The sequence below is a fragment of the Rattus rattus genome, chromosome 9 (assembly GCF_011064425.1).
Source record: "Rattus rattus isolate New Zealand chromosome 9, Rrattus_CSIRO_v1, whole genome shotgun sequence".
NCBI lineage: Eukaryota > Metazoa > Chordata > Mammalia > Rodentia > Muridae > Rattus > Rattus rattus.
This window is the reverse complement of record NC_046162.1, coordinates 75,431,036-75,456,614: the sequence shown is the minus strand read 5'-3', so window position 1 is coordinate 75,456,614 and position 25,579 is coordinate 75,431,036. Positions and strand designations below refer to the sequence as shown.

General features: G+C 50.8%; 1 protein-coding gene across 1 annotated transcript in view; it reads right to left on the bottom strand.

Annotated features, from left to right (window-relative positions):
- Sdk2 (sidekick cell adhesion molecule 2) overlaps positions 1 to 25,579 on the bottom strand; it is a 274,922-nt gene that overhangs the window by 67,910 nt on the left and 181,433 nt on the right. Inside the window, exons 6-16 of the mRNA XM_032912110.1 lie at positions 22,480 to 22,591; positions 20,821 to 21,011; positions 20,596 to 20,679; positions 18,022 to 18,216; positions 17,304 to 17,420; positions 16,380 to 16,547; positions 15,396 to 15,498; positions 7,392 to 7,568; positions 5,302 to 5,438; positions 4,185 to 4,332; positions 1,932 to 2,072 (exon numbers count right to left, since the gene is read on the bottom strand). Coding sequence (XP_032768001.1) covers positions 1,932 to 2,072; positions 4,185 to 4,332; positions 5,302 to 5,438; positions 7,392 to 7,568; positions 15,396 to 15,498; positions 16,380 to 16,547; positions 17,304 to 17,420; positions 18,022 to 18,216; positions 20,596 to 20,679; positions 20,821 to 21,011; positions 22,480 to 22,591 — 1,573 coding nt within the window. The remainder of the gene's footprint in view (positions 1 to 1,931; positions 2,073 to 4,184; positions 4,333 to 5,301; positions 5,439 to 7,391; positions 7,569 to 15,395; positions 15,499 to 16,379; positions 16,548 to 17,303; positions 17,421 to 18,021; positions 18,217 to 20,595; positions 20,680 to 20,820; positions 21,012 to 22,479; positions 22,592 to 25,579) is intronic.

Here is a 25,579-nt window from a genome sequence, read left to right as displayed (position 1 = left end):
CGGGCAGGTGTCACAGGTGGCAGCTTTTGGAGATCATGGGCCAGGAATGCACTCCCTAAGTTGAGCTGATTTTCTTTCTTTCCTCGATACAGCGGCTCCTTTGCTGAAGGGGACTGAGAACCCCGGAGGCTACTGACCTTTCCATTTCTACCTCCCACTGCAAACCAACCGTGACAAAGGAAGGGACACAAGCAGGCACCTGTGGGGTGCTTTGCATGGATAGTAGACTACTCCTAGGAAGAAGCACAATGCTTCCCCAGTTTGGGGTCTAACGGTTGCAAAAATCAGAGCCCCCAAAGTGTTTCTACACATTCCCAAAGCCCCCAGAGCTGACCTTAGCACGAATCAGCACGACCCAGAGGCTAGTTAAAACACAGACTGCTAGACTATCCATCCACTTGGGAGGAGGTCTTGGGAAGAGACTTTACAATCAGGGTCGAGCGTTCAGTTAGCACTGACCCTGTTGGGTTGGGAACCACCCTCTGAGAACTTTTAGGATAGGCCCCCAAACCACAGAAAAATCAAATGATCATGGGGTAGCCAGAACCATGGGCTCTTCCAACTGTGGGGTGAGGAAGTACCCAGGGATCTTGGTGTGCAAAGAAAAGGCACAAGCTTGAAAAGGCATTTTTTTTTTCAGCCAGCCAAACTCAGAATACAGATGGGCGTTTCCACTAACTACAAATCCCAAGATAATTAAAACGTTATTAAAACATTATGTGCCTGAGTGTTTTGCATGCATATATGTCTGTGTACCACATGACGTACTAGGCTCTTGGGACCTAGGGAGGCCAAGAATGGATATTGGATCCCTTGGAACTGGAGCTACAGATGGTAGGAGCTGCCACTGAGGCTTCTGGGAACTGAACCTGGGTCCTTTGGATGAACAACGGCAAGCACAAACATGCTTAACCATTGAACTATCTCTTTGGCCTCCAAAAAATATTTAAAACTTTTAAAAAATTTTATCTGTGTGGTGGATGTGTCCCATGTGACGGTACACTTGTAGAGGTCAGGGAGAAATCTGTAGGACCTGGTTTTCCCCTCTCCCATGTGGGTCCCAGGAATCGAACTCATCCTTGCCTTCTGATCTGTTTGAATTTAGGAGTATTTTAGTTTAGTCAGCTCCCTCCTGTGCTTTCTTTGGGGTGAGTGAAATAGTTCTCAGTCAAATGCAAAGCTTAAAGGCCCAGAGAACCGGCCTCTGTTTTCAGCAAGAACCAGAAGAGTAGCTTTCTCCTTTCAGCCAGTTCTTGCCCCCAGGTTTCTCCACTTGTGCTCCATTGAGCTGGCACCGAGCCTTTGGATATCGTGAAGTGACACTGTCACTTGCAAAGTTCACGTTAGAACTGCACAACTGAATTGAAGAAAGAAATTGCAAAAAACCAAAACCAAAACACACATACACACAAAACCCCCAAAACAAACCCTTTGAATGTTTTAAGTAAGTTTTCAGGTTTTGTGTGTGTGTGTGTGTGTGTGTGTGTGTGTGTGTGTGTGTGTGTGTGTGTGTTGAGACCTATTCATCACTAGCTTTGCCACACGCGATCCGTGGGCTGGACACACCTTCATTTAGACAGAAGTCAGGCCTGCAGCAGAACACTCTGAGTTGTGCTGAGGTGGGCTGTTGGCATAGTCACCTCTTGTTCCCTGTCTGCTCCTGCATCAGCCCCGCCCTGTGTCAGCCTTGGCTTCAGTGTAGCCTTCGGGGATTAAGCAGTGTTCTTGCTTGGCCGGCCCCGCTAGTTTCCAAGGCTATGGTGTAGTCTGTTCTTTGGTGATTTTACCATAAGCCCTTGTTGTCACAGTGTGGGCCTTTCTCATCACCTGGTCTTTATGTTTGCAAGGGGATCTGCACTGTTTTCTAATCCACTCCCCTTGCCCAGCCCGCTAAGGTCCGGAACCCTCCTGGCCCTAGAATGGCCCCGTACCTGATGATGTAGCCCTTGAGAATCCCGTTCTGGTGGCTCTCAGGAGGTGGTTGCCACTGGATCATGATGGATTGGTTGGTCCGGCCGCTGGCAATGACGTTCTGTGGAGGAGCGGTGGGGGGCTCCTCAGGAAGGGAGACCCTAGAGCAAAAACCAGCAATCGTGATTGGACCTTTCTCTACGAAGGCTAGTCGTACTACATGCGTCCCCGGTAATTCTGCACCCTTGCAGTGTGTTTTTGGCAGCTCATTTAATGTCTCTGAACTTCTTTCCACTTGTAAATAATTAACAACAAAACAACAACAATGATTTTGAGCCAAGGTCTTGCATTTCAGCCCAGGGTGGCCTTGAACTTGTAACCCTCTTCCTTCAGCCTCCTGAGTGTAGGATTGCGGGCACATGCTACTACCGTGCCTGTCTTAGGAATAGGAGTAGCAGTCCTTTCCCACAGGCTTTGGTAGTGGGTCTCATCTAGACCCTCTTACTGGCTGAGTGGAGCCCCAGGATAGGTGGGTGGCCATGGTTCGAGGGAAGGAGTCCCAGACCCAGCCTGTCTTCTGAAGCCAAGCACCACATTTCTTTCCCTGGCATGGCTGGGGAACGCCATGTTCCGCCCAAGTGTATTTTTCACACCGCTGACACGTCTCCATTAAAAACAAAAGTTAATTATTTTTGATGGATGCCTTTCCCTTTTTGTTTGTTTATTTATTTATTTATTTTTTTTATGTTTCTGCTCTCTGATGGATAGCTTCCCAAAGTCCTGTCTGCTCTCCGCGTTTAAAGTGCCGGTGGTTTAACCTTTCCTGTGGTGACTCAGGACTGTGAGCACAGAGATTCCAGACGAGGACAAATTGGTGCAGAGAGTAGCTGCAGGCCCAGCAGAGGCAGGCAGGATCTACTGGGACACTGAGGATCCCTGTTGTGATTCTGACATTTCCCAGGGGCTGAGCCCCTACTTGTTTAGTGTACCACCCGGGGGCCGAACCAGCCTGGAATATTGTAAATGCTCAGTACGTAGTGTTTATTAGGGGTGCATGTGTGTGTGTGTGTGTGTGTGTGTGTGTGTGTGTGTGTGTGTGTGTGTGTGTGTGCATGTGTGTGTGTCTGCGCATGTGCACAAGCCACAGTGCACATGTGGAGGTCAGAGGACAGCTTATATAGGAGTCAGTTCTCTCCTACCATGTGGGCCCTGAGGCTTGAACTCTCAGGTCATCAGGTTTGGAGGTGGATGATTTACCTGCTGAGCCATCCCAACAGGTCCGTTTTGTTTGCTTGATGGTTTGCTTGCTCGAGACAGGGTTTCTCTGTGTAGGCCTGGCTGTCCTGGAACTCACTCTGTAGACCAGGCTGGCTTTGAACTTAGAGATCTGCCTGCCCCTGCCTGTCAAGCCCGGGACTAAAGGTGTGTGTCACCCGCCTGGTAGTGCGCTGCTTGAGCTAGACTGGCTGGTCAGAGGCACACCTGTCTCTGTCTCCTCTGCCTTAGGATCACAGGCCGGTGCCGCGCTGGCGAGCTTACCCCAAGTCGCTGAGAGCCAGAGCTCAGACCTCCCACCTGTACACCGAGAACTATGTCCGCTGAGCCACTCCCCAAGCCACACTACTGTCATGTTTTCTCGACAGGGTCTTCCTCTAGATCCTAGATGGCTCGGCCCAGGTGAGCTTGAATTTGTGGTTCTTCTTCAGCCTCCCAAATACTCAGATGACAGGCCCGCACCAATCTGTCCAGCTTGGAAGGCATCTTTTGCAGAGCCAGCGTCATAGCCATTCTGACTTCCTAAATGACAGCCATTTTCCCCAGTAGAGGTGGCTGTTTTTTACCCAGGGTCCAGCTTCCATAGAGATGTGTTCATCATGAGAAGTTTTTTGTGTGGTGTCTGTCAACTTGTGAGAGCTTTGCTAGGATGCCCGCAGGCTCTGGCATCCATTTGGAATCAGACACAGACACCGAGGAGCCCCTCTTGCCCCTGGAACTTCCTGTCCCCTTAGACCATGATGGAACCTCACTGGACGGGGCAGAGTCAGGGGAATCTTTGAACTTGCCCAGCTCGTGGTCGTAGGAATGCCCCAAGTTTGTTCGTGCTCATTGTGGACCACCCTGTACCCGCAACACTTGGCCATTTCATTCCCCCATTCTACAGAGTGGAAGACTGAGAGACGCTGAGCCAGACCCGCCCTGTGGCTTGCCCCATGTGTTGTCATGGTTTGGAGGCAGGCGGGTGGAGTCCAGGGGGGGACACCTGTGCCCCATACCTTTCTGTGTCCTTGCTGAATTGTCCTTTGCCCACATCGTTGACAGCACAGAGGCGGAACTGGTAAGAACGAGCAGGAACCAGGCCCTTGACCATCACGGAGGTGGCTTCTGGGTCCACACTGGCCAGGAGTATGGTCCAGGGAGCATCTGCAGACAGGCAGGATTAGAGTAGAGGGGGACATCGTGTGTGAAGGGGACATGCTCCCTTTAAATTTTTTTTTAAATTTCATTTCCTTTTGTGTGCATGTGTGCATGTCTGTGGCTGTGTGTGGGTCATATGGAGGTCAGAGGACACCTTGAGGGTACTGGTTTTCTCCATCCACCATGTGGTTCTAGGTCAAAGACTGACCCCAGCTCATCAGGCTTGGTGGAGAGTGCTTTCACTGACTGAGCCATCTTACCGGCCAGCGGTGTGAGGGAGTCTACCCTTCATCCCCATCCCTCTCCTTTGGGTGGGAAGGAGAGTGAATGCCTCCACCACTTGGGCCAGTATAGTCACCGTGTCAGCTTCTCTGGGTCCCACTAGCCCGTGTGATCCAGGGGTTGGAGGGAGCTGGGAGGAAGTGGAGGGGAAGCAGAGGTTTATGGGAATTGAGCTGCCTCAATCCCTCCTCCTCCTGCCCTTGAATCAATGAACTCTGGAAAAGCCACACTGAGGGTATCACTGAGTTGGCACTCACAGTGGGGCACTTATGAGACCAACAGTTGCTGTCTTTGAGGCCGTTGCTTGCCAGGTCTTACTACCCAAGCCCCTCCCCTACATAGTTCAAAGCCAACCTTTGACCTTTGATTGTCCCGCCTCTGCTTCCCGAATGCTGAGGCTGTGGGCTACACTGCCACACCAGGCTCCCTGTGTGAGTCTTGTTGGGAAGTTAGAGTAACTTACCAGCAGCTTTTTTGGTAGCTATTGGTATACATGGCTCTAAAAGTAAGCTAGGCATCTTAACACAAGAAGAAACCATGGCTGCCCAGGGGAAGATCTGCTCTGCAGAGAGGCCCAACAAGTGTGCGGTAGGGCTAGCTGACTTGCACAGGTGACCTTGCAGACCACACCCCACACCCCACTTTGCCCAGGCCGCTTGGGGGACATGGGAAGGGGACGGTGGGGGACCTTACTGTTTTCTGACATCTCCAAGATGTAGCGCATCAGAGGGCTGTTGCCGTCGAAGGGTTTAGCCCAGGTCAGGTTGATGGCGCGTCTCTCCACGGTGCTGAGTGTTGCCACGGGGTGCTCAGGAGCATGGGGGAGCTGCCTGGAGGAGAGACGTGTGTGGAGGGGCCACCCCGAGTGCCATGCTCTGCCATCAGGTGACGGCCAAGCTGCACACTCAGTGAGTCAGATGCTTCCACAATGCCGTGCACTGGGTGTGCATCATGGAATGCTGTCTTTGGCGCTAAAGTGGTGTTCAACTTGCTGTGTAGTACAGAACGACCTTGAACTTCTGATCTGCCTTCCCCCACCTTCCAAAACCTATCCCTTCGATCTCAGGCATTTGCTGCCTAGCAGTCATTCCCATCTTCGTCTAAGCTGCTGTGATAACTCACGGAGGACCTTCAACAAGATTCCCATATGGAAACCCAACGCTGTGGAAGCGTCCTGAAGTATACAAGTATACATATATAAAAGGAGTTTAAGTGGAGCTAATCTCCAATAGGAGCACAATGCCTCTTCTAGGTACCAGCATATAATTTTATAGGCGATCCAAAAAAAAAAAAAAAGCTCAGGGGCATGGATGGTGTATCTTTTTTTTCAAGTTGTTGGTCAGTGGGATCCCATAGCTTTCTCTGTGGCATTGTAGGCTGTTGTCGTTTCTCTCGCTTAACGAGTTCCAGAACCCGACGGTAGGTAAGGCCTTGCCGCTGAAGATATCGTATGGATTACATGGAGTCATTATGCTGGTACCAACCTGAAGCTTCATCCCTACTGGCTGGGTTTTGCATCTCTGGAAGGGTCAATACATGCTACTGGAGGAGGAGCAATATATGCTACTGTTCCTACTGAGCTCTGACTCCTGCAAGCTACAGTGACAATTGGCCTGGCAAGATGCACCCACCCACTGGAGTAACAGTGGCACAGATGTCATCCAGCCACATTCTGCTTGGATTCGAGGTCTGTATCACAAGATGGACCCTAGGCCAGGGCCTGTGAAATAGGCCTAAACCCTGTGGTCCGGGGGGAGAATCTAACACTATTATTGCTCTAAGTGGACATAGACATTAACTGCCCCTTAGTCTTTATCCTTATACCTCTGGATTAGGGCATCTTTCAGTCCTCACTGGGGAAGCTGCCCCCTGCAGTAAATGGTGACAGTTACAGAGACCCATGGCTGGCCAACGTACAGAGAGGAAGAGACCGTGACGTGCTCAGGTATAAGTGGCACATCTCCGTCAGATCATCTTGGAAGTACGGTCAAGACCTACATAAGATCAAATCAGCCTACATCCCAGTAAGGAAGGGGAAGGGCCTGAGTCCCACCTATAGCTGGAAAGATATCAATTTCCGTTAGGGATTTGATCCCAGCAGAGGCTTCCATGCTCCGGTAGATGGTCCCATGGGTCCCATGCCCATAGAGCCATCACTAAGGACTCAACAGGTTTAAGAACGAAGACCGTGAGGTGCAGGGGAAAAGGTTGTGGGGGTACACTCGATCAAGACGCATTATACGCATATATGAAATTCTCAAACAATAAAAAGAATATAAAAAGATTTCCTGTTGATGTTCCTTTGTAGGAGACGGTGGCCATTAGACCCTCACCTGAGATATCCACTAATCCCTCCTGCTCTTCCTTCCCCGGGGAGGCGTTGTAATCTTATTCCAAAATGGAACCCCATTTTTGCAACTAGTAGGAAGTTACCATCCATGTTGGAGTGGGACATTTTGATGACGCAGCTGCCTTGGGGTAAGCCGGATAAACTCGTTGACTCACCAAATTGGACTTTGGTATCTCGGCGCCCTGTCTGGAGTGATGGACGTTTATGCCTGCTAATTCTCTCTGGAACTAGAGCCCCATCTAAGGCCTATGAAGACTTCTGCTCCTGACAGAGGTGTCCCTGTGCTGTGGAACAGGCCTAGAAGGATTTTGAGGAGGTGTTTTAGGGTACTTGGGCGGTCCTAGTCATACACGGCTTTCTGTCATGACCAAAGGGAGCTGGTGGGATTTGAATACCCCATTGTTGCCCTTACCCATGCCTCCTTTGCCCTTACCTGACTCGCAGGTGGGCGTTGCGAGAGTCATTGCCACCAGCTGAGAGTACCCGGCAGGTATACGTGCCAATGTCCCCTGACCACGTCTGCGAGATGTGTAGGGAGCCATTTCTGTCCAGGCGGATCCGAGGATTAGTCTCCACGGCCAGGGTGGCCCCATCCTTCTCCCACACGTACCTATGGAAGTAGAGGAGGTCAGAAAGTTTCCAGGGTAGGTCCCACCGGAGCCTCCATCTAAGGGGCGTGTGCCAAAGGCAGGTGGGAGGCCGTTACATGCACTGCCTCTGGGACTGGGTTTGTGGGTTGGGGTGCAGGGCATGGGAGGAAGATGTACTCTGGGGAGAGCCCATCACTCCTGTGGCAGGTGCTGGGTCTGGGAGCGTTCGAGCAGCAGGCCATTACTGGTCATTTACGATATGGGTTCAGATCTGGGTCAAAATGTTGTTACCTTTGGCCAGAAGCCATCACAAAACAGCTACTGGGAAAGAGCCAGCCGGCCGAAGGAATTCCTCGGAAGATGTTAAAAGATTACAGCGGGCGGAGGAATCAAACTTTCCGAGCAGACTACATTTTGGAATTAGGTCTATGAGGGGAATCGTTAGATCAATGCATCACGGTGACAAATTGACTTTAGTGTCCAAAAAAAATCACTTTAGCTTCGGCCAGTCGGAACCAAGGGAGTTTTGAGAAATGACACACACGCTGGCGCGTGACAGTACGAAATACCTCCTCCGGAGTTGTTAGGGAGAAAACACAGTCATTATTGTCACAGCATATTCCAAGGGCTGCCTCCATGGACAGGGCACAGTACCCTCCAGGGACGGTGGACTATAGTTCTCAGGAGGACAAGATGCCACCTGGGGACAGTAGTGGGCCAGCCTGAGGGTCCCCAAGTTACCTGGAAGATTGCTCACAGGAGCACATCTGGGATGTTTTAACCCCGTGTTTGAATAGAAAAACCAACAGGCACATATGAGCTACTGGCAAGAAATACAATGGGGGTGGAAAAGAAGGCCGATGGGAAGGAAAAATGTTTTCAGTCCTGGGAGACTGTGATTACATGGGAATGTTAATCCCTATTTCTAGATTCTTCCCTGGCTCCCGGCTGGTGGACTGCAGTGACAGTGTGTCCTGCCCTTGGAAGCTCAGGCCAAAGGCTGTCCCTGATACCAGCAGCTTCTGATGTGACGATCTTGGGTAGGCTTGCTTGACCCTGTTTGACTCAGTTTGCCGTTTGTAACATGTGGAACCCGTTTACTTCATAAGGCTGAATAGATTGTAGAGCCAATATAAAACGCTCAGAGGGGTGTCAAATAAGGTAAATGGTCAGTAAGACTTAGCCATTGATGTTTTTATTGAAGAATATTTTTATCAATGATTTATCAATTGATCAATTTATCAATTGATCAGTGATCAATCTGTCCTTTCTACTATCTACCTACATACCACCTGTCTAGGCAACTTTCCATCCATCTATTCCCATCCATCCATCTGTCCATCCATCCATCTATACATCCACCCATATCCATCTGTCCATCTATCCATCCATTATCCATCCATCTGTCTATCCATCCATCCGTCTATCCATCTATCCATCATCCCCTATCAGCTATAGGAGCTTTTATTTACCCACTCATACACCTACCTTTGAGTTTCCATAGATTTATCAATCAGAATATCCATCCATTGATCTACCCATCCATCCATCTACCCCATCCATCCATCCATCCATCCATCCATCCATCCATCCATCCATCATGCATCCATCCATCCATCATCCATCCATCCACCCACCATCCATTCACTTACCCATCTAAGAATCTACCTACCCGCAAGTCCATCCATCTGTCCGTCCACCCATATTTCTATACATCCCATTTTAAAAGCTGTCTTTTTCTTAGCAAAGTACCACATACTCTTTTTCATGTGATATCCCCATGTCATACATTGAAATGAAACCAGACGCAGACTGTTCTGTCATAGTCTTCCTGTCACCTCACTGACTGCCGGTGTTGGATGTACCTCCTTTTCATCTGCTATTGTAGTTAGCAACGTGATGAACGCCCGCATTGAAGACTGTTTACCTACACTCCACTTCTTCAAAGACAAATTATCAGCAGCGGAACTGCCAAGTTAATTTTAAAGACTTTTAATATAGATTTAGAAATGGACAATACCAGTCACTTCCCATTCATCTCGTTACCTAGAAAAGAGTCAGCCTTGACAGTGTTCAGAGGATGAGCAGACTTTCCCTAACGCAGATCTATTTGCAGAGAGTTACTTAGGCTTAGGAAATAACCACAGCAAGCAGACACACTTTGCTCCAGGACATGGTGATTCAGGGAACATTATGTCCCTGCCTGGGAAGCATTTGTTACTGAACTTGAATGTAATTAATAGGTACTTGATTCTAATCAGAAATACAGGGGATGGGAGAATAAGTTAGTGGAATATAGGGCAGATCCGGAATGTGGTATACTGCACAGTGGGGTCACGGGATCACGGCCCATTACATGCTTGTATACCCAAGCTGTTTAAAATGAAAGTTATTTTTATTTGTGTGTTATCTTTATTTTGTGTGCCATTTTATTTGTGTGTTATCTTTATTTTGTGTGTATGTGTGCGTGTGTGTTTGCTTGCATGCATGTGTATGTATCCTATGTGTGTGCCTTGTGTTTGGCGAGGGTAGAAGGAGGCTCTGAATTCTCTAGGAGTGGAGTTACAGTGCGAGCTGCCACGTGGGTGCCGGGAATCAAGCTCATGTCCTCTGGAAGAGCAGCAACTGCTGACCGTTTTGTTGTAACACGGACATGCCCGTTTGTGGACATATTATCTACAGATACAGTTGAGCAGCAATGACAAAGATCACGTGGCTCTCCAGGCCTAAGCCATCTCCCCCTGGCCCTCTGTAGAAATGGTTTATTGACCTCTGCCTTATGAAATCAGATTTCTGCAATGACTCGGTGACACAGACCCGAACGAAAAACAGAGCTGGTGAGACGGCTCAGTGGTTAAGGGTGCTTGCTGGCTAGCAGATGAATTTAAGAATCCTCCTGGTGGAAAGGGAGGACCGATCCCTCCAGGTTGTCCTCTGACTTCCACGTGTGTGCATGCCCCACGATAAAAAAAACGATAAAAAAAAAAAAAAGAACATAAGAATTCCCTCCCAGCATAGCATCATCACCATCATCACCATCATCACCATCATCACCACCATCACCATCATCACCACCATCATCAACAGATGGCCATAGACATGAAGAGAAAGTCCCCTCAACAACAATGCTGGGACCATTGGATGTCAACGGCTACAGACACAGCTGTAGTTCCAAGCCTCATGCCTGTTGCAAGACTTAAATTTCAAAGTTGGCCACAAACCTAAACACACAATGGGGAATCCCCAAGCTGCTAGGAGGCAATGGGAAATCTAGAAGGCCTTGCCTTTGGTGCTGACTCCAGATACTACACGGAGGGCCTGATCCCTGGGAGGAGGAGTTGCTAAGATGGACTTTGTCAAAATTAAAATTTTCTACTCTTCCACAGATATTGCCAAGAGAATAAAGAGAGGAGCCACGGACCGGGAGAAAATGTTTGCATGACAAATATCTGGTAAGGCGCTGTTATCCAAAATATACAGGGGCTTCTTAAGGCTCAACCCTAAGGAAACAAACAGCTTGATTAAAAACTGGGCTGAAGTCCTTGACGGATTCCCCGCCGATGAAGACACACACAGGAGACAGAAATGAGATGTTCACCTCCTACGCCACGGAGGAATGCAGGTTAGAGCAGCCGACAGGCTGGAAAGACTATTCTAGAGCACATTCTGTGATTGCAGAGGGCTGGGGCTCCGTTCTAGCACCAAGTCAGGTGGCTCAGGAGTGTCTGTAACTCCAGCTTCAAAGGATCTGATGCCCTCTGGCGGACTCCATGAGCACTGCACTCACAGGCACATGACCCCGGTCACCCCCACACCTCACATTCACATAATTAAAAATAGATAAATAAGCCCCTGCCTAATATGCACATAATTAAAAGTAAATATAAAAACTATTTCAGAACAGAAACAAGAACCACACTGTAACCAATAAAATGGTCAACATCGCTCAGTGCCTGCCAGGGAAATACCCCCTCCTCCAAGATGTGAACCACGCCCTGAAAAATACTTGGGTGCTTACTTCCCACCCTCCTTCCCCTTTTCTTGACAGGGTTTCAGCATGTAGCTCTGGATGGCCTAGAACTGGCTATGTAGTTCAGGCAGGCCCCGGACTCACAGAGACCTGTCCTCCTCTGCCTCCTTCCTGAGTTCTGGGATTAAAGATGTGTGCCATTGTTCCTGGATTAAGTGGTTTCTTACACACTCAAGTAAGCAAACAAAATATACACTTAGCCAGACTTGGAGACTCATGTCTGCAATGTTAGCACTTGGGAAGGTGGAGCAGGAGAGTGACTACAAGTTTCAGTCCACCTTGGGCTACATAACAAGAGCCCATCTCAAATTCTCTCTCTCTCTCTCTCTCTCTCTCTCACTCTCTCTCTCTCTCTCATACACACACACACTCTCTCTCTCACACACACATATGCATTCTCTCTCTCTCTCTCTCTCTCTCACACACACACACACACACACACACACACACACACCTCTACCCATATCACATTCTTGGCATTATTTTCCATACATCAAAGTTGAAACAAATAAAAATGAATAACCTCACTAGGGTAGAAAATTTTCAGAATAATCCAGTTATGTAACTTGACTGTTAACTCATCTGACCAGTGGTCTTTCGGGGATCCTTTTGGCTTTAGATAACATCAGCCGATCCTTAGCAAATCAGAGACGTGTAAAATATTTGATTACTGGGATGCCCATAGTGAGATTTCTCCATATTAGCAAAAATTTAGAAATAATAATAATAATAAAAAAAAGCAGTCACTGTGAACTGGCAAACTGTTTCCCTCAGACAGTGGACTCCAAGCCATGCGGTAATTGAGTTGATGCAAACATATTTATTGACATGGCACAAGGGGCACAGAAGGTCCGCAAGGGAAAAAGATTAGAGAATAGAGTGTGTCTGGCTTCTTTAATGGAACTCAAATACCATTACCGATGGTGTCTAATTAAGGGGAACAGTTTACATGTGGTTTTTTGTATCCTTTTATTTCTGATCTGAATTTTCCTCTTGTAGTGTAATAAATTCTTTACATAGTAAAAGCATAAGAAAGTATTTATTAATAGTAATAATGTCTCAAAATGGACAGTTCGTGCTCTGTCTAGATTTGGACCCGGATACCAAATAGATTCTTTGAGAATGGCGGGCAGCCTGCAGCTGTCTGGGTCTCGCCCCTGGGGCCCAGCTTTGTCTTGACAACACACCCCTTGGGATTTGAGCGGCCAATGCTTGAATGTGAGCGGTTGGCTTCTCCCTTTCTATCCTGCTCAGGGGACCCCGTTGTGCTTTGTAGATAGAATATCCCTGTTTCTGGAAGAATATCAGAATCGCTGGGAAGCTTTAAAAACACTGAGATGTGTGCCCCTTGCCCCTATTTAATCTCGAGGCTGCAGAGGGCAGCAGGGGCTGCCACGGTCCAAGGCTGGGAGCAGAGACAGAGGGGCTGGCCTTGGCAAAGCTCTGAGCTCCAGGTTCAATGAGAGACCCTTGGAGAATGATGAGAGAGATACTTGATGTCTGCCTCTTGTCTGCACACATACACACGTGCACACACACACACACACACATAAGCACATGCACACAGGCATACATGCAGGTACATATACACACATGTACACATATATGCACATACACAGATACACACAGAGATGCACACATATATGCACATACATAGATGCACACATATGCACATATGCACACACATGGACACACATGCAGCACACATGCAGGCACATATGCACACATGCACACACATATGCACATACACAGACACACACATGCATATATGCACACATGTACATACATATGCACATATACACATATGCACACACACATATGCACACACATAGATGCACACATATGCACACATGCATACACATGGAGACACATGTAGCACGCATGCAGGCACATATGCACACATGTACACACATATGCATATATACACATATGCACACACATATTCACACATATGCACACATGCATACACATGGAGACACATGTAGCACGCATGCAGGCACATATGCACACATGTACACACATATGCATATATACACATATGCACACACATATTCACACATATGCACACATGCATACACATGGACACACATGTAGCACACATGCAGGCACATATGCACATATGTACATGTGTACACACATATGCATATACACAATGCACACATATGCACATACAGGCACACATATGCACACACGCATGCATACAAAAGCAATGGAAACATTTGTGAGGTAGGGCAGTGGCTATTCGGGTGTTACTCAACTAGTGGAACATAGCTGAAAACTATACAAAGGACACTACTGTGTCATGCCCGACTGTGACTTGGTGGCATGGATGTGGCTTCTCTCTGAGGACACTTTCACAATTGCTTTATTAATTTTTTTCTTTTAGAGAAAAATCATATAAAGCCAGGGCTATGGATCCTGAAGTTGGTCCACCCACATTCTGACTACCTCTGTGTGGTTTCATGTTGGTGCCCCTGCTGGCAGGTGATAATGCCCTAAATGTCAATGTTCTATACCTCATGAATCATTCCTCAGCCTGGGCAGGCAACGTGCTGCCTAAGGATCCACCCTGGTATCCTGCGATCTGGGTTCCTCAAAACTCTATTACGCTGACTGGCGGACTGGCCTCTGTCCAGTGACCACTAGGTGGCGCTGCAGGACACCATTGTGAGGCTTAGGGAGGCCATGTCTGCTGGAGGCAGGAGTGCCCGCCCTCCTGGCCTCTGAGGCAATTGTGTGACAGTGTTACTACTCACTGGCTAGACAGCAACGTGCTGTAATCTTCTAAAGAAGGAGTTATGCTGACTCCCCAGCCTTCTGGAACTCCCAGGAGAGCACAAAGGGACACAGCACACCCTTCTCGGTTGTAGCTCCCAGAGTCTTCTCATGGTTTGAGAGTACCCTGGGTGTCCTTGTTTGAGCCTGGGTAAGTGGAAGCTTCTGTCCACACACATCCAGCAGAGGCACTGGCTTTTAGACCCATACAGAACTCCTGAGGGCCCAAACATCTTTCAGGTCAAGGTCCTGGCTTTCCCGCAGGAGTAGCGGTAGCTTCCATTTAAGCATTTTCCCTCACTCACCATCTTCCGGGGTTATCTCCTCCTGTCTTATCCCTATGATCGCCTCGTCTTGCCCAGACAGCTCCATGGTGATTATTAAAACAAGACATGAAGACCTAACAGTCGGTGCTTAAACTAATTCATTCGTGTGAGGTCAGTTAGGGGGTTTAAAAAGTGGGGAGCACACGACATGAGTCTTCCAGTTCTTCATCCTAAACACCCTTATTCCTCCCCTCCCTGCCTCCCTCCTCTCTTTTCTTCATGTGTAGCATACATGTACAATGTGTATATGGGGTATGTGCATATGTGCGTGTTAAGTGTGCGGGGACCAGACGGGCATGTCAGGTGCCCTGCCTGTAATTTTCTCCCACGTGTCTTTCTCACTGAGCCTCAGTAGGCTGGAGTAACCTCCAGTCATCCCGTTTCACAGTGCTAGGCTTAGAGGTACGCACATATGCAGCTGTGTCCTGCTTTTGGGTACGGGGATTTGAACTCAGGTCCTTATGGTTACGCAGCAAACGTTCTTAGCTCTGAGCCCTCCCCTGAGCCCTCCTTCTTGCTCTATTTCTCGGCCTTCCATTTCCTGCCTCAGGACTCTGCTCAGACAGCACCCTCCTTAGGCACCAGGCCTCTTCCCCATCTCAGCCCTGTACCCAGCTCTGGAAATGGCTCCTGAGGTGAGGCCTTACAAGTGGCATCAACTCCCCGATGCTCTCATCCTGTCTTATAAGCGTCCCCTCCCCCTTTGCACGGAGTACCTGACAGTCACTCTGGGATCGTGGGTCACTCCACACACCATGGAGGCCTGGGTGCCCTTGATGACACTCTGGTCCTGCGGGGGCTTGGTGATGCGTGTCCGGGCTGTAGGACAATAAGACAAGGTGCCGTGAGCAGGGATGTGGTGTCGGGGAGATGCTTAGTGGACAGGGGTATTGGGCTGGCCCTGTGGTAAGGGCCTGGCAGGGGAGGGGCTCACTAGAGCTGTACACCCGGATGTTGGGAGAGGATGAGCCTCATATGGTGACAGGTGTGTGTCACATAAAAGTCCCAGAAGAGTGAAGAGGACAAAGTGTCCCAGGGACGCTGTGCTTCTCGGAAGCCACAAACACGGGGAGGACTCAGAACCATGGAGGAGATAGAAACTGCAAGGGCAGAGTGACCAGAGCCACCAGGCCAGCTTGTTGGTGACAGACAAGGTCTAGCCTCTCACTCCAGGCCCTAGGGCCCAGCCTGGAAAGGTGGCCATAAACCTGCATGTCTGGGGTGCACGCCTCAGGTGGAAGGGGCTTGAGGGTTCTGCTGGCTTCTCTCCAGGCTGATAATGGCTGGTGGCACTCCCAACAGACGAGCTCACCTCAGTGGGCCTCACCTCCAAGCCACTAATGTCTTGGCTGCTTTCTCAGCAGCACAAGGGTAGGAGAGGGACCGTGATGGAGTGATGGACACTGTCTGGCCCGCAGAGCCAAAAATATTTACTCTCTGGCCCTGGGTTGATTTCTGCCCTAGAATACACAAGGCAGCCTTTTTATTTATTTACTTATTTTTTCATAGTTCTCTGGACTCTGCCAAGCATGGCATGGCCTCTCCATCCGGTGGCCTTGCTGGCAGGGACATCACCTCCTGGTTCCTGGCTTCTGAGTTAATTTGTCATCATTCCCATGACAGGAAGAGCCTTGGTCCTATCAGCAACACAGTATGCAAGGGCAGATGCTGGCAGCCCACCCCTACGGATGGTCACTCACCCCATACGACCAGGTCTGCAGAGGCCTCGTCTACTCCCCGAGAGTTGGTGGCCAGACAGGTGTAGGTACCGGCGTCCGAGATATGGGTTGGGCTAATGAGTAGGCTGCCGGACTCCAGCAGCGTGAATCTGGGCAGCTGGACAGAGCCACTGGCTAAGATGCGCTCCCCTGAGGTGACATAAGGAGTTTTTGGGGTATCAGATGAAGCCTTGATATTTGCCCCAAATGCTCCAGCTTTGGAAGGTCTCAGGCGCCCACCCATCTCTGGAAATGTTAAATGAATTGTTAAGTGTTAAAAGTGACAGCCTGAGCTGGGGGCTTGGTGACAGGCTCGGGCTCACCGGCTCACAGGGCAGCAGTATCCTTTCTACTATGGTTTCTGCCACTCCTCCACCCACCACTATGTCTGCCCTTCTCCGGATGAGGCCGCACTCTGTCTGCTGTGGCTGCTTGCAGCCAGCCAGCCATGGCCCGCGGGCAGCCCCACTTGGGTTGGGGAGAGGAGAGGGGAGACAGGCTGACAAGGTGATGACAGGTATCTCAGCACAGGACAGGATGCTTCCGGAGAGAGTCACCTTCGGGAAAGCTGAAGAGGTAAGGGATAGATGAAGGGTACAGCCGGGCTGTGCAGGGGAGGTGTGACATAGGGAAAGAGATACATAGAGAGATAGAGAGATAGACAGAGAGGCAGATGGATAGAGACATCACCAGGTCAGGACAGACAGACCTCTTGCTGGCCTGGGAGAGACAGAGACAGAGAGACAGAAGAGCAGAACAATTCGGATTGTGAAAAATGGGTGGTACAGTGTCCAGCCTCTACAACTGTACGTGGGGAACTCAATCGCGCTCGTTCTGTAACTTAAGAGTCGAAGACTTTCCTAGACTCTCACGTGACTATGTCCTCAAAGTGACCATCCCGCCTACCTTTCTGCCATGTGATAGCAGGCCGTGGTGCCCCTGAGGTCTCACACGCCAGTACCACTGACATGCCGTCAATCACCGTGCTGTCGAGGGGGCCTCTGGTGATGTTAGGGGCGATGCCTGCAGAGGGAGACAGCAGCGGGATCTGTTAGCGATACCTAGGAAGATCTCCAGCTAGGGGCTAAGATCTCAGAGCCTACAAGACAGGTCCTCCCCTCCACCAGCTCGCCCTGCTGTTACAGAGCCTTCTGCAGGGAGGCCTACGAGAGGTCCCCAGGTACCCGTCAAGAGAGTTCTGCCCTCTGGAACACCCACTAGGGGGAACTGAGGACTCAGAGGGACACTCACACCCTCAGTGACAAAGTCAGTGGGACCTGGTCCATCGGACATGCACTAGTTGGTGCAAGGATGAGCAGCTGAAAGCCCTCTTTGTGCTGGGTCTTCCAAAGCCTGGGTGACTCCTCTGACCTGAGGTCAGCAGACATCATTGGGAACTGACTTTTCTCCAAGGGCCTCAGTGGCTCCAGGACCCATGCAGAAGATCATGAGTGGGCAGGGCACTGCTGAGGGGATGTGACGAGCTGGTGCTGCACGGGATAGCCTCTCGGAATCCTGCCGCAGTGCAGGGCCACCCTACCGTGCTCCTCAGTGGTGAGGCGAGTGTGGAAGGATGCTGTGCCTCACAGGGAGGCGCAGAGGCAGCACAGGGGAGGACACTTACTGGTGACAGCCAGGTAGGTAGAGGTCTGGGCCTCGCCAGCTGCATTGTGGGCGAAGCACTGGAGCATGCCGGTGTCATCGGGCAGCAGGCCGCTGATCTGCAGGCCGCCGTCGCTGCGCTGCTTGAAGCGTGTCAGCTTCCCCACCTCCACCAACGCGGCGTCCTTGTACCAGGTGATGGAGGGAGGCGGCACCCCTGTGGAAGGCGAGGGCCGCAGTCAGCCATTTTGATCCACCTCAGAGTCTGCAGGAGGTCCTAGGGTGCCTTGCTTTCTAGAACGTTCTCATAGTCATCTTTTTTTTTTTTGTATTAACTTTTTAAAATATAGGACGAGTACACTGTAGCTGTCCTCAGACAGATCAGAAGAAGGTATCACAGACGGTTGTGAGCCACCATGTGGTCACTGGGATTTGAACTCAGCACCTCTTAACCACTGAGCCACCTCTCCAGCCTTTTTTGTTTTTTTTAATGGAGTATGTTCTTTTAAAATTCTCAAAAGATTTAGGATAGAGACTTTTTTCAGAAAATGGGAGTTTCCTAGAATCGGTTTCCTGAAGAGATGCTTCACTGGGTGGTTTTTAGAGGGAAGGTTTGTTATTATTACTGTTTACATTTTTATTTATTATTACAGGGAGGGCATGCGTATGGGGGCCAGAGAACAACATTGTGGGTTAGTTCTCTCCTTCCACCGTTATGTAGGTTCTGGGGATTGAACTCAGACTGTCAGGGTTTTCGGCAAGCACCTTTACCCAAAGAGACATCTCATCTGTCCCTATTACTACACACACACACACACACACACACACACACACACACACACACACACACACACACACAGAGCTAAAGGACAGCCAGGGCTACCCAGGGAAACCCTGTCTCCAAAAAAAATCAAACCACAAACAAACAGACAAAAAAGAAAAAAGAAAAATATTTCATTTTAAATTATGTTTGTGTGCACACCTGTATGTGCACATACATGATAGCAGCTGAGCTCACTCTCCATCCCTGGATTCTTCGATGCCTGCTTCTACTTTCTTCTTTCTCTTCTTCTTTATTCTCTTCCTCCTCCTCCCTCTCTTCCCCCCTCCTCCCTTATTACTATTATATTTTTCAGACAAGTCCCTGCTCTGTAGCCCAGGTTGGCCTCGAACTCGTGTCAACCCTCTTTCCTCAGCCTCCTGAGCAGGGATGGCAGATGTGTATCTTTAGTTTTTTATTGCAAAGCTTGCTTGGTTCAGCCTTCTGTGTCCTGTGCTAGCCTCCAATGGCAGTGCCCAACCCCCTCCACCCCTAACCCCGACAACGGAGCCCAGGTAGAGAAGCAGGCAGAGGGGCCTCTGTTCCTCGGGAGGTCCCCCCATGTCCCATCTCAGGTCTGCACACAGGAAGAAGGAGTTCTCCATCTCTTGACCTGGTTCTCTCTCTCCATTGGTGTCCCTCCGTCCCTCCCGTGCTCCCCTTCGCCCTCTGCCTCTCTGCCTCTGCTCAGGCTTAACTTCCCCAGGGGTGCTCTACACTCTCCAGAGGCAGCCTCAGCTCTGCGCCCGCCCCCCAGCTCCCTTCTACCCTGCATTCAGCCATCACCGTGTCTCATTCATTGCATGACAACAATTCTTTGCTATTCATCGCAACATGATGGGGGGCCAGCCAGGGTGTGGTTTACGAGATCGACGGCATGTCATGATTTAATTGGCAGCCTTGTTTCTTTCTTAGTGGCACATCAAATAATGACACATCCCATTGCTCATGGCGTTTCCAATGAGATGAAATAAGGCATCTTTGTTTATTGGCTTCTTTCTCTCTTTGCAAACATGTACGGTGGAAAACAGGAGGGACTGGGCTATGTGGTCCCTCTGTAAAGTCAGCCTGGTTCACTCCCCTTGGGTGGCCAAGAACGAGAGACCCCCTGACAGCAGGGTCTACCTGCCGCCCCTCTGCTCCCACAGGCCTCTGCCCAAGGGTCTGAGAAGAGCTACAGCTCCACAAGCCTCTACTGGGGCCACATCAAATCCCTTGCTCAGGATTCTCTAGTCTCCAGACAGCCTGGACTCAGCAATCCTCCTGCCTCAACCTCTAGATGCGCCACACTCCACATGATAGCCCTTTTTACCCCTCCAACCCCCTGGCTATCCTTTAGGCTTGATGGGGGCAGTAAGGACAGGAAACTGTGATAGAGGGCTAAGTAGGACTAGCAGGGGGTGAAGACCAAGCCAGGCACCCCCTCCCCACCTCACATGGGCTGAGCGGATGGCACCCGTTCAGGTGAGACACACCAGGTCTGCGGATGCTGGCAAAACGGTGATTCGACATTGTCTACAACTCTCAAATTACGGGCAATTTGGGTCTGTCACCTGTCCTGAAATTACGGTAATTTGGACTCATTTGTAACTCTGGAGTTACGTGGGTTGATTTGCAGTCTGAGATTACGGTAATTTGGCTGTTTGTTTCCCCGGGTGCTAAGCTCCTAGCCAGCCTGTCACTGCTTAGCGACACGTGGTCTGGAAAGGGAGGTGGGGCTTAGAGAGGTTGAAGGTCTGGGGGTCTCTGTCCCCCACACTCATGCCTCTGTGTTACCTTTGGCTCGACAGGGGATGTCCACCACCTTCTCCATCTCGGCTGTGATGTGTCTCTCAGGCTCTCTGACAAACTGAGGTGGCTCTGCAGGGGAAGGAGCGGGAGACAGGATTAGAGGTCTGCTCCTAGCTACTGTGGGGATGGCATCTTGCCACACTGCTGCGATTGCTGCCCGTGCCCTCCCTCTGCTATAGCAGAGGAACCCCATCGCTTGCTCCGACTCACCCAGCACGGAGAGGTAGGCGCCCCGGGTGACAGGGGCCACGCTGCTGCTGCGTAGCATGGCTTCGCACTCATAGTAGCCGGCATCGCTGACCATTGGGTTGGTGATGGTGAGCCTGCGGTTGTAGTCGCTGATGCCATTGGAGAGCAGAGCCCCGTCTTTCTTCCACACAATGTGCAGCTTGATCAGGGGCCTGCAAGGTGAGGCGGTGGGGGGGGCAGTTGCTTTCAGTCAAGGGCTTCTGGAAGGACCATGGGAATGGGGCACACATCGGGAGGAACAGGGATGCGGTTGTTGTTGGCATGACTAGCTCCCCATCTGTAGAATGGGGGCAAGTGTAGTGGGTCTGGGTGGTCATGAAGATCGGTCACGGAGAATGTTCCCAATGGGGCCGGGACACAATAGTAACTGCACACACAGCCCCGGGAGAGCCAGGTAGCTGGCCTAAGTTATTTGCTGAGCTCTCCCTGGGCAGCAAACCTTCCCTTCTTTGAACAGGTGACTTGGGAGGAGTGGAGGATTAGGGGAAATGGGAAGAACAGATATGACACAGACACAAGGGCAGATAGGCAGACAGACAGACAGACAGACCCATCCTCACCTTTGAGAGGCAAGGAGCACGTGCACCCCTTCCCAGCATCATGGGCCTAGGGAACTGGTCCGTTCTATCATTCCTTCCCAGCCCCTAAGGTTTCTAAGGATGGGCCTCCCTCAGTGGAACATGGCTGCAGGATTTCTCAGGCTTTAACACACATGCTGGCCAAGTTTCCCACCTTGGTGAAAAGACTGGGCTCTGTGGAGCATGCACTCACAAACAGAGCTCTGGGGACCAGGCTGTCCTGGAATCCTCAGGGGACCTTGGGACCACAGTCTAATTCCATAATGTTAACATGTCATTTTTTTCTTTATAGATTACCCAGGTAGGGAGGGCCAGGGTCAGTACTCTCCTTGCAAACCTTATGGTGGGGGTGTGTGTGCCAGGTCACACCCATTTTATAGATGGGTAGACTGAGGCCCATGGTGGGTCAGGGAGCTGGGCCTCTTGGGGAGCTGGCTTCGGCCAGCACTGCTACTGGCCTTGTGGGTGACTGGGACAGACTGCCTGCCCTCTCTATGCAGTAGGGTCTTGACACTTGTATCATGTTGAGGAAAAGGAGGCTGTGTGGAATGCTCTTACCACACAGCCCTCTTAGGAGGGGTTTTAGGGACGATCTCACAGTCTCCTCTGTGAGGGACTGGAAGGCGCAATAGTGCCTTACAAAGTTCGTGCTGTGCCCGCTCTGTTCACCATCTTCCATACACAACCCCTTCCTTGCACCCCACATACAGAAGAGGTCTTCTCTGAGGGTCAGTCTTCCCCTCTTTGGATGGCTTGGTGTTAGAAACAGTGTTCCCCTCTGGCCACATAGCCTGGGCTAAATCTGGTGTCCAGCGGCTCACCACGGCTGGCACTTTCCTCTTTTGCACATACAGGAACAAGAAACCCCGTTGAGCTTGCTTGCGGGTGCTCTGGATTTGCAATGTCCACCTGCCCCCCGTCTCCCCCCGGTCCCCTCCACCCCCCAGATCCTCATCGGACCCCGTGGCTAGACTTTGCTCAAAGAGGACGGTGCTCCTGTGGGCAGTTCTGGTAAGGGATCAGTCAAAGATGGGTCACCTACCTGGCGTTGGCCACACACTCCATGGTCACCTCCGAGGTCCCAGCCACAACACTGGTGTTCTTGGGTGGGATGATGATGGTTGGTGCGATGGGGTCAGCCGGCCCCCCGACATCTGAGAAGATGTGAAGCGTTAGGAGGGCGGAGTCAGAAACCCATCTCTGCCTGCCCACGTGGTACAAGGAGACCTCACCCCTTAAGGCAGAGTAGGTAACCCCGTATGGGAAGTCCCACAGCTGCCCCTCTGGACAGACTTGGGATGGCTTTAATTCCCCTGCCCATGAGTCCAAGTGTCAGGGGAGCTCTGGAAGGTCCTCTGCTCTCAAAGGCCTCGGACTCCTCCTGCAAGCAAGTCAACCATGCCGATATCCGGTCCTACTACCATCAAAATACTCCCTCTCCCCTAAGTTTACCTCACTGATCTACTTCATCATTCCCCGCCCCCACGCATGCGTACGCCAGACCTCACACTCTCTATACTGAATACAGTGGTGTTCCTCCCTGTTGGAAAACACAATGGAAACAGCCGCCATCTTCCCCAGTTCAGCTGCACCTGCTGGGCAGACATGGAGATTCCCTTAGAGAAGGAAGGGGCGGGGCTGAGATCCTGCTTTTGCAATTAAGCCACATTTCGGCAGGCCTCAGGGTCAGGGTCTTTGGCGGTGGTAGAGTCTTCAGGATTGGGAGAATTAACTGAAAGAGGCTACAAGGTGGAGGAAAACCATCATCCACGTTGGGTGAAGGCCTTCCAATATGGCTGCTTCGGGGTCCTCAAGCTCCTGTTAGCAACCCCTCCCAAATGGGTTTAGTAAACTCCCCCGTGTGGAGGTTTGAGTGAGAAATGTCCCCCCCTCCCCCCCGTAGGCTCACGTGTTTGAACCCCTGGCCCTCAGTCGGTGGCGGTGGCGCTGCTTGGGGGAGGTTATAGAACTTTTAGGCGGTGGCCTCCCTTACCTTTCAGTTTGCTCTGCTTCGTGTTTGAGTTTTAAAGATGTGATGAACTTTTGGCTCTCTGCCCCAGCTGCCTGCTGTCTGCCTACCGTTTAGACTCTCCCCCTGAACCCATACGCCCAAAGTGTTGGACCAGAGCAGCGAAAAGCAACTAACAGCCCTGGGGGACTTTGGTGGAATTGTACTTTGGCTTGTCGCTGAGGCTTTATAACGAGGGGGGAGACTTTAGCATCTCTTCAGGGAGGGGAATTCTCCTAGGAGTCCCCTCCCCTGGTTCAGGGCCACCCAGCAGCCGTGGGTGTGGCTTCATTTAGAAATAAGAGTCTTTGTAGATGTAACTGGTTCAGTCGAGATCACACTGTAGCGGGGGCTGGCTCTCTATCCAATGGGGACAGCATCCTTCTGCTAAGGGATCACGGACTCCAGAACAAGACCCACAGGGGAGAAGCAGAGCAAAGGCAGAGGTGGAGACTAGAGCCCAGAAGAATGCCGGCTTCGAGGAGTGGAAGGGGCTGTGGAGACCCCTTAGAGCCCCTCCAGGGGGAACGGGGACCTCATGACTCCCTGATGCCAGATTTTATTTCCAGACCCATGAGAGAGTCTGTACTCACAATAAGCCTCCACGTGGTGACATGGTGTTAGGGTGACCTCAAGCTAGTCTAGGTGTTGCCGTGGAGGCCGAGACCGTGCTGGCTCTGGGCCAAGTTGTGTTTTCTGGTGGCTCATATTGTGGGGCCCTAATGCTGATATGATGGCGTTGGAGGTGAGCCTGTAGAGGCTGTGAGACTTGGCTAGGCCTGTGGGGCATGTCCCCCATCATGGGATTAGTACCTTCAGTCTCTTTCCTTCCTTCCTTCCTCCCTTCCTCCCTCCCTCCCTCCTTCCCTATCTTTCCCTCCCTCTCTCTTTCTCTGACTCCACCTCTCCCCTCTTCCCCCACTTCCTCTCCTCTTCAACCACACGAGGACACAGTGAGTGGGCAGGCAATTGTGTCCCAGTCAGGAGCCATACCCTCACCAGCCCTGCCTTGGGACTCCCTGACCTGGAATCTCTAACTGCAGACCCGTGACGGTGTCAATAAATGCAGCTTAAGACTGGACATATGTCTTTGTCCCAAGCCTCTGAGCTGATGTTTAGTCCTGGCGGCCACCATGTCTCAAACAGGAAACAGGCACATGGTGGTCAGTAGTGCAAACACCCTCACATGCGTGGCTGAAGAACCGTGGTGTAGCCGTTGTCATTGCCCACCTCTGGGGACACGGGATAAAATGAGAGAGGGCCTTTGTGAACAGGCTTATGGAATAAAAGGCAAAGAAACACCCTTGCTGCGGACAGGGTGACTTCTTGGCCTTTCTGTGTACTCTGGGCTCTTTCAGAGGTGCCTGGCTCCTCTTGCTAGGCCAGCATACGCCCAGAACTGCCTACAGTCTTAGCATCGGCTCTGCATCTCTTCTGGGCTCTTAAAATACACTGGGAGAGAACTTTTCTCTTGTGCGACTACAAATCTATCTAGTTGGCTTCCTTCCAGGGCTCTTTAGAGCGAGCGGGCTGTGACAGCATTCACAGGTGTAGGGTGACGGTCTCGGGGGTTATCCTCTGTGGGCCAAGAGATACATTGTATCTTTGCAGCCATTGTGAGCCACTCTGGCCCGCCCCCGGGAAGGTTTCCTGGCTGAGCTCTAGGCCTTGTTAGGAACAGCCGAGGAAGAATAGGAATAAAATGTAAAAATAAAGGAAAATGAACGGGCGAGAAGGCATCATATAAAGCAGAGTAATTGCAACAATATAAAGTCTCATGTAGGTGCTATAAAGTGCGATCGGATTGAAAGCTGCTGATATAGCTGAATCCATAAACGTGTGCTCTAAGTTGTTTATTACATGCCTGCGCGCAGGTACCGTGGCCCAGATTAATGGGCCACACTGAGGAGACAGACCGTTAGAGTCTGAGCCGGTGCTGTTGGCCTGATAAACAGACAGCCGGGAGGAAGGCGAGCTGTGGGGAGGTGGAGATTAAATAAGGAGGGCTGTTAGTGTGACACTGGGACCCCTTAGAACATGTGGCCGGGTTCAGGCAGCAGCCTGCAGGACTGGAGGGGAGTTGTGATGGTAGAGGACTCTTGGTACAGGGAGAGAGGGTGGGCCTTAGGGAAGC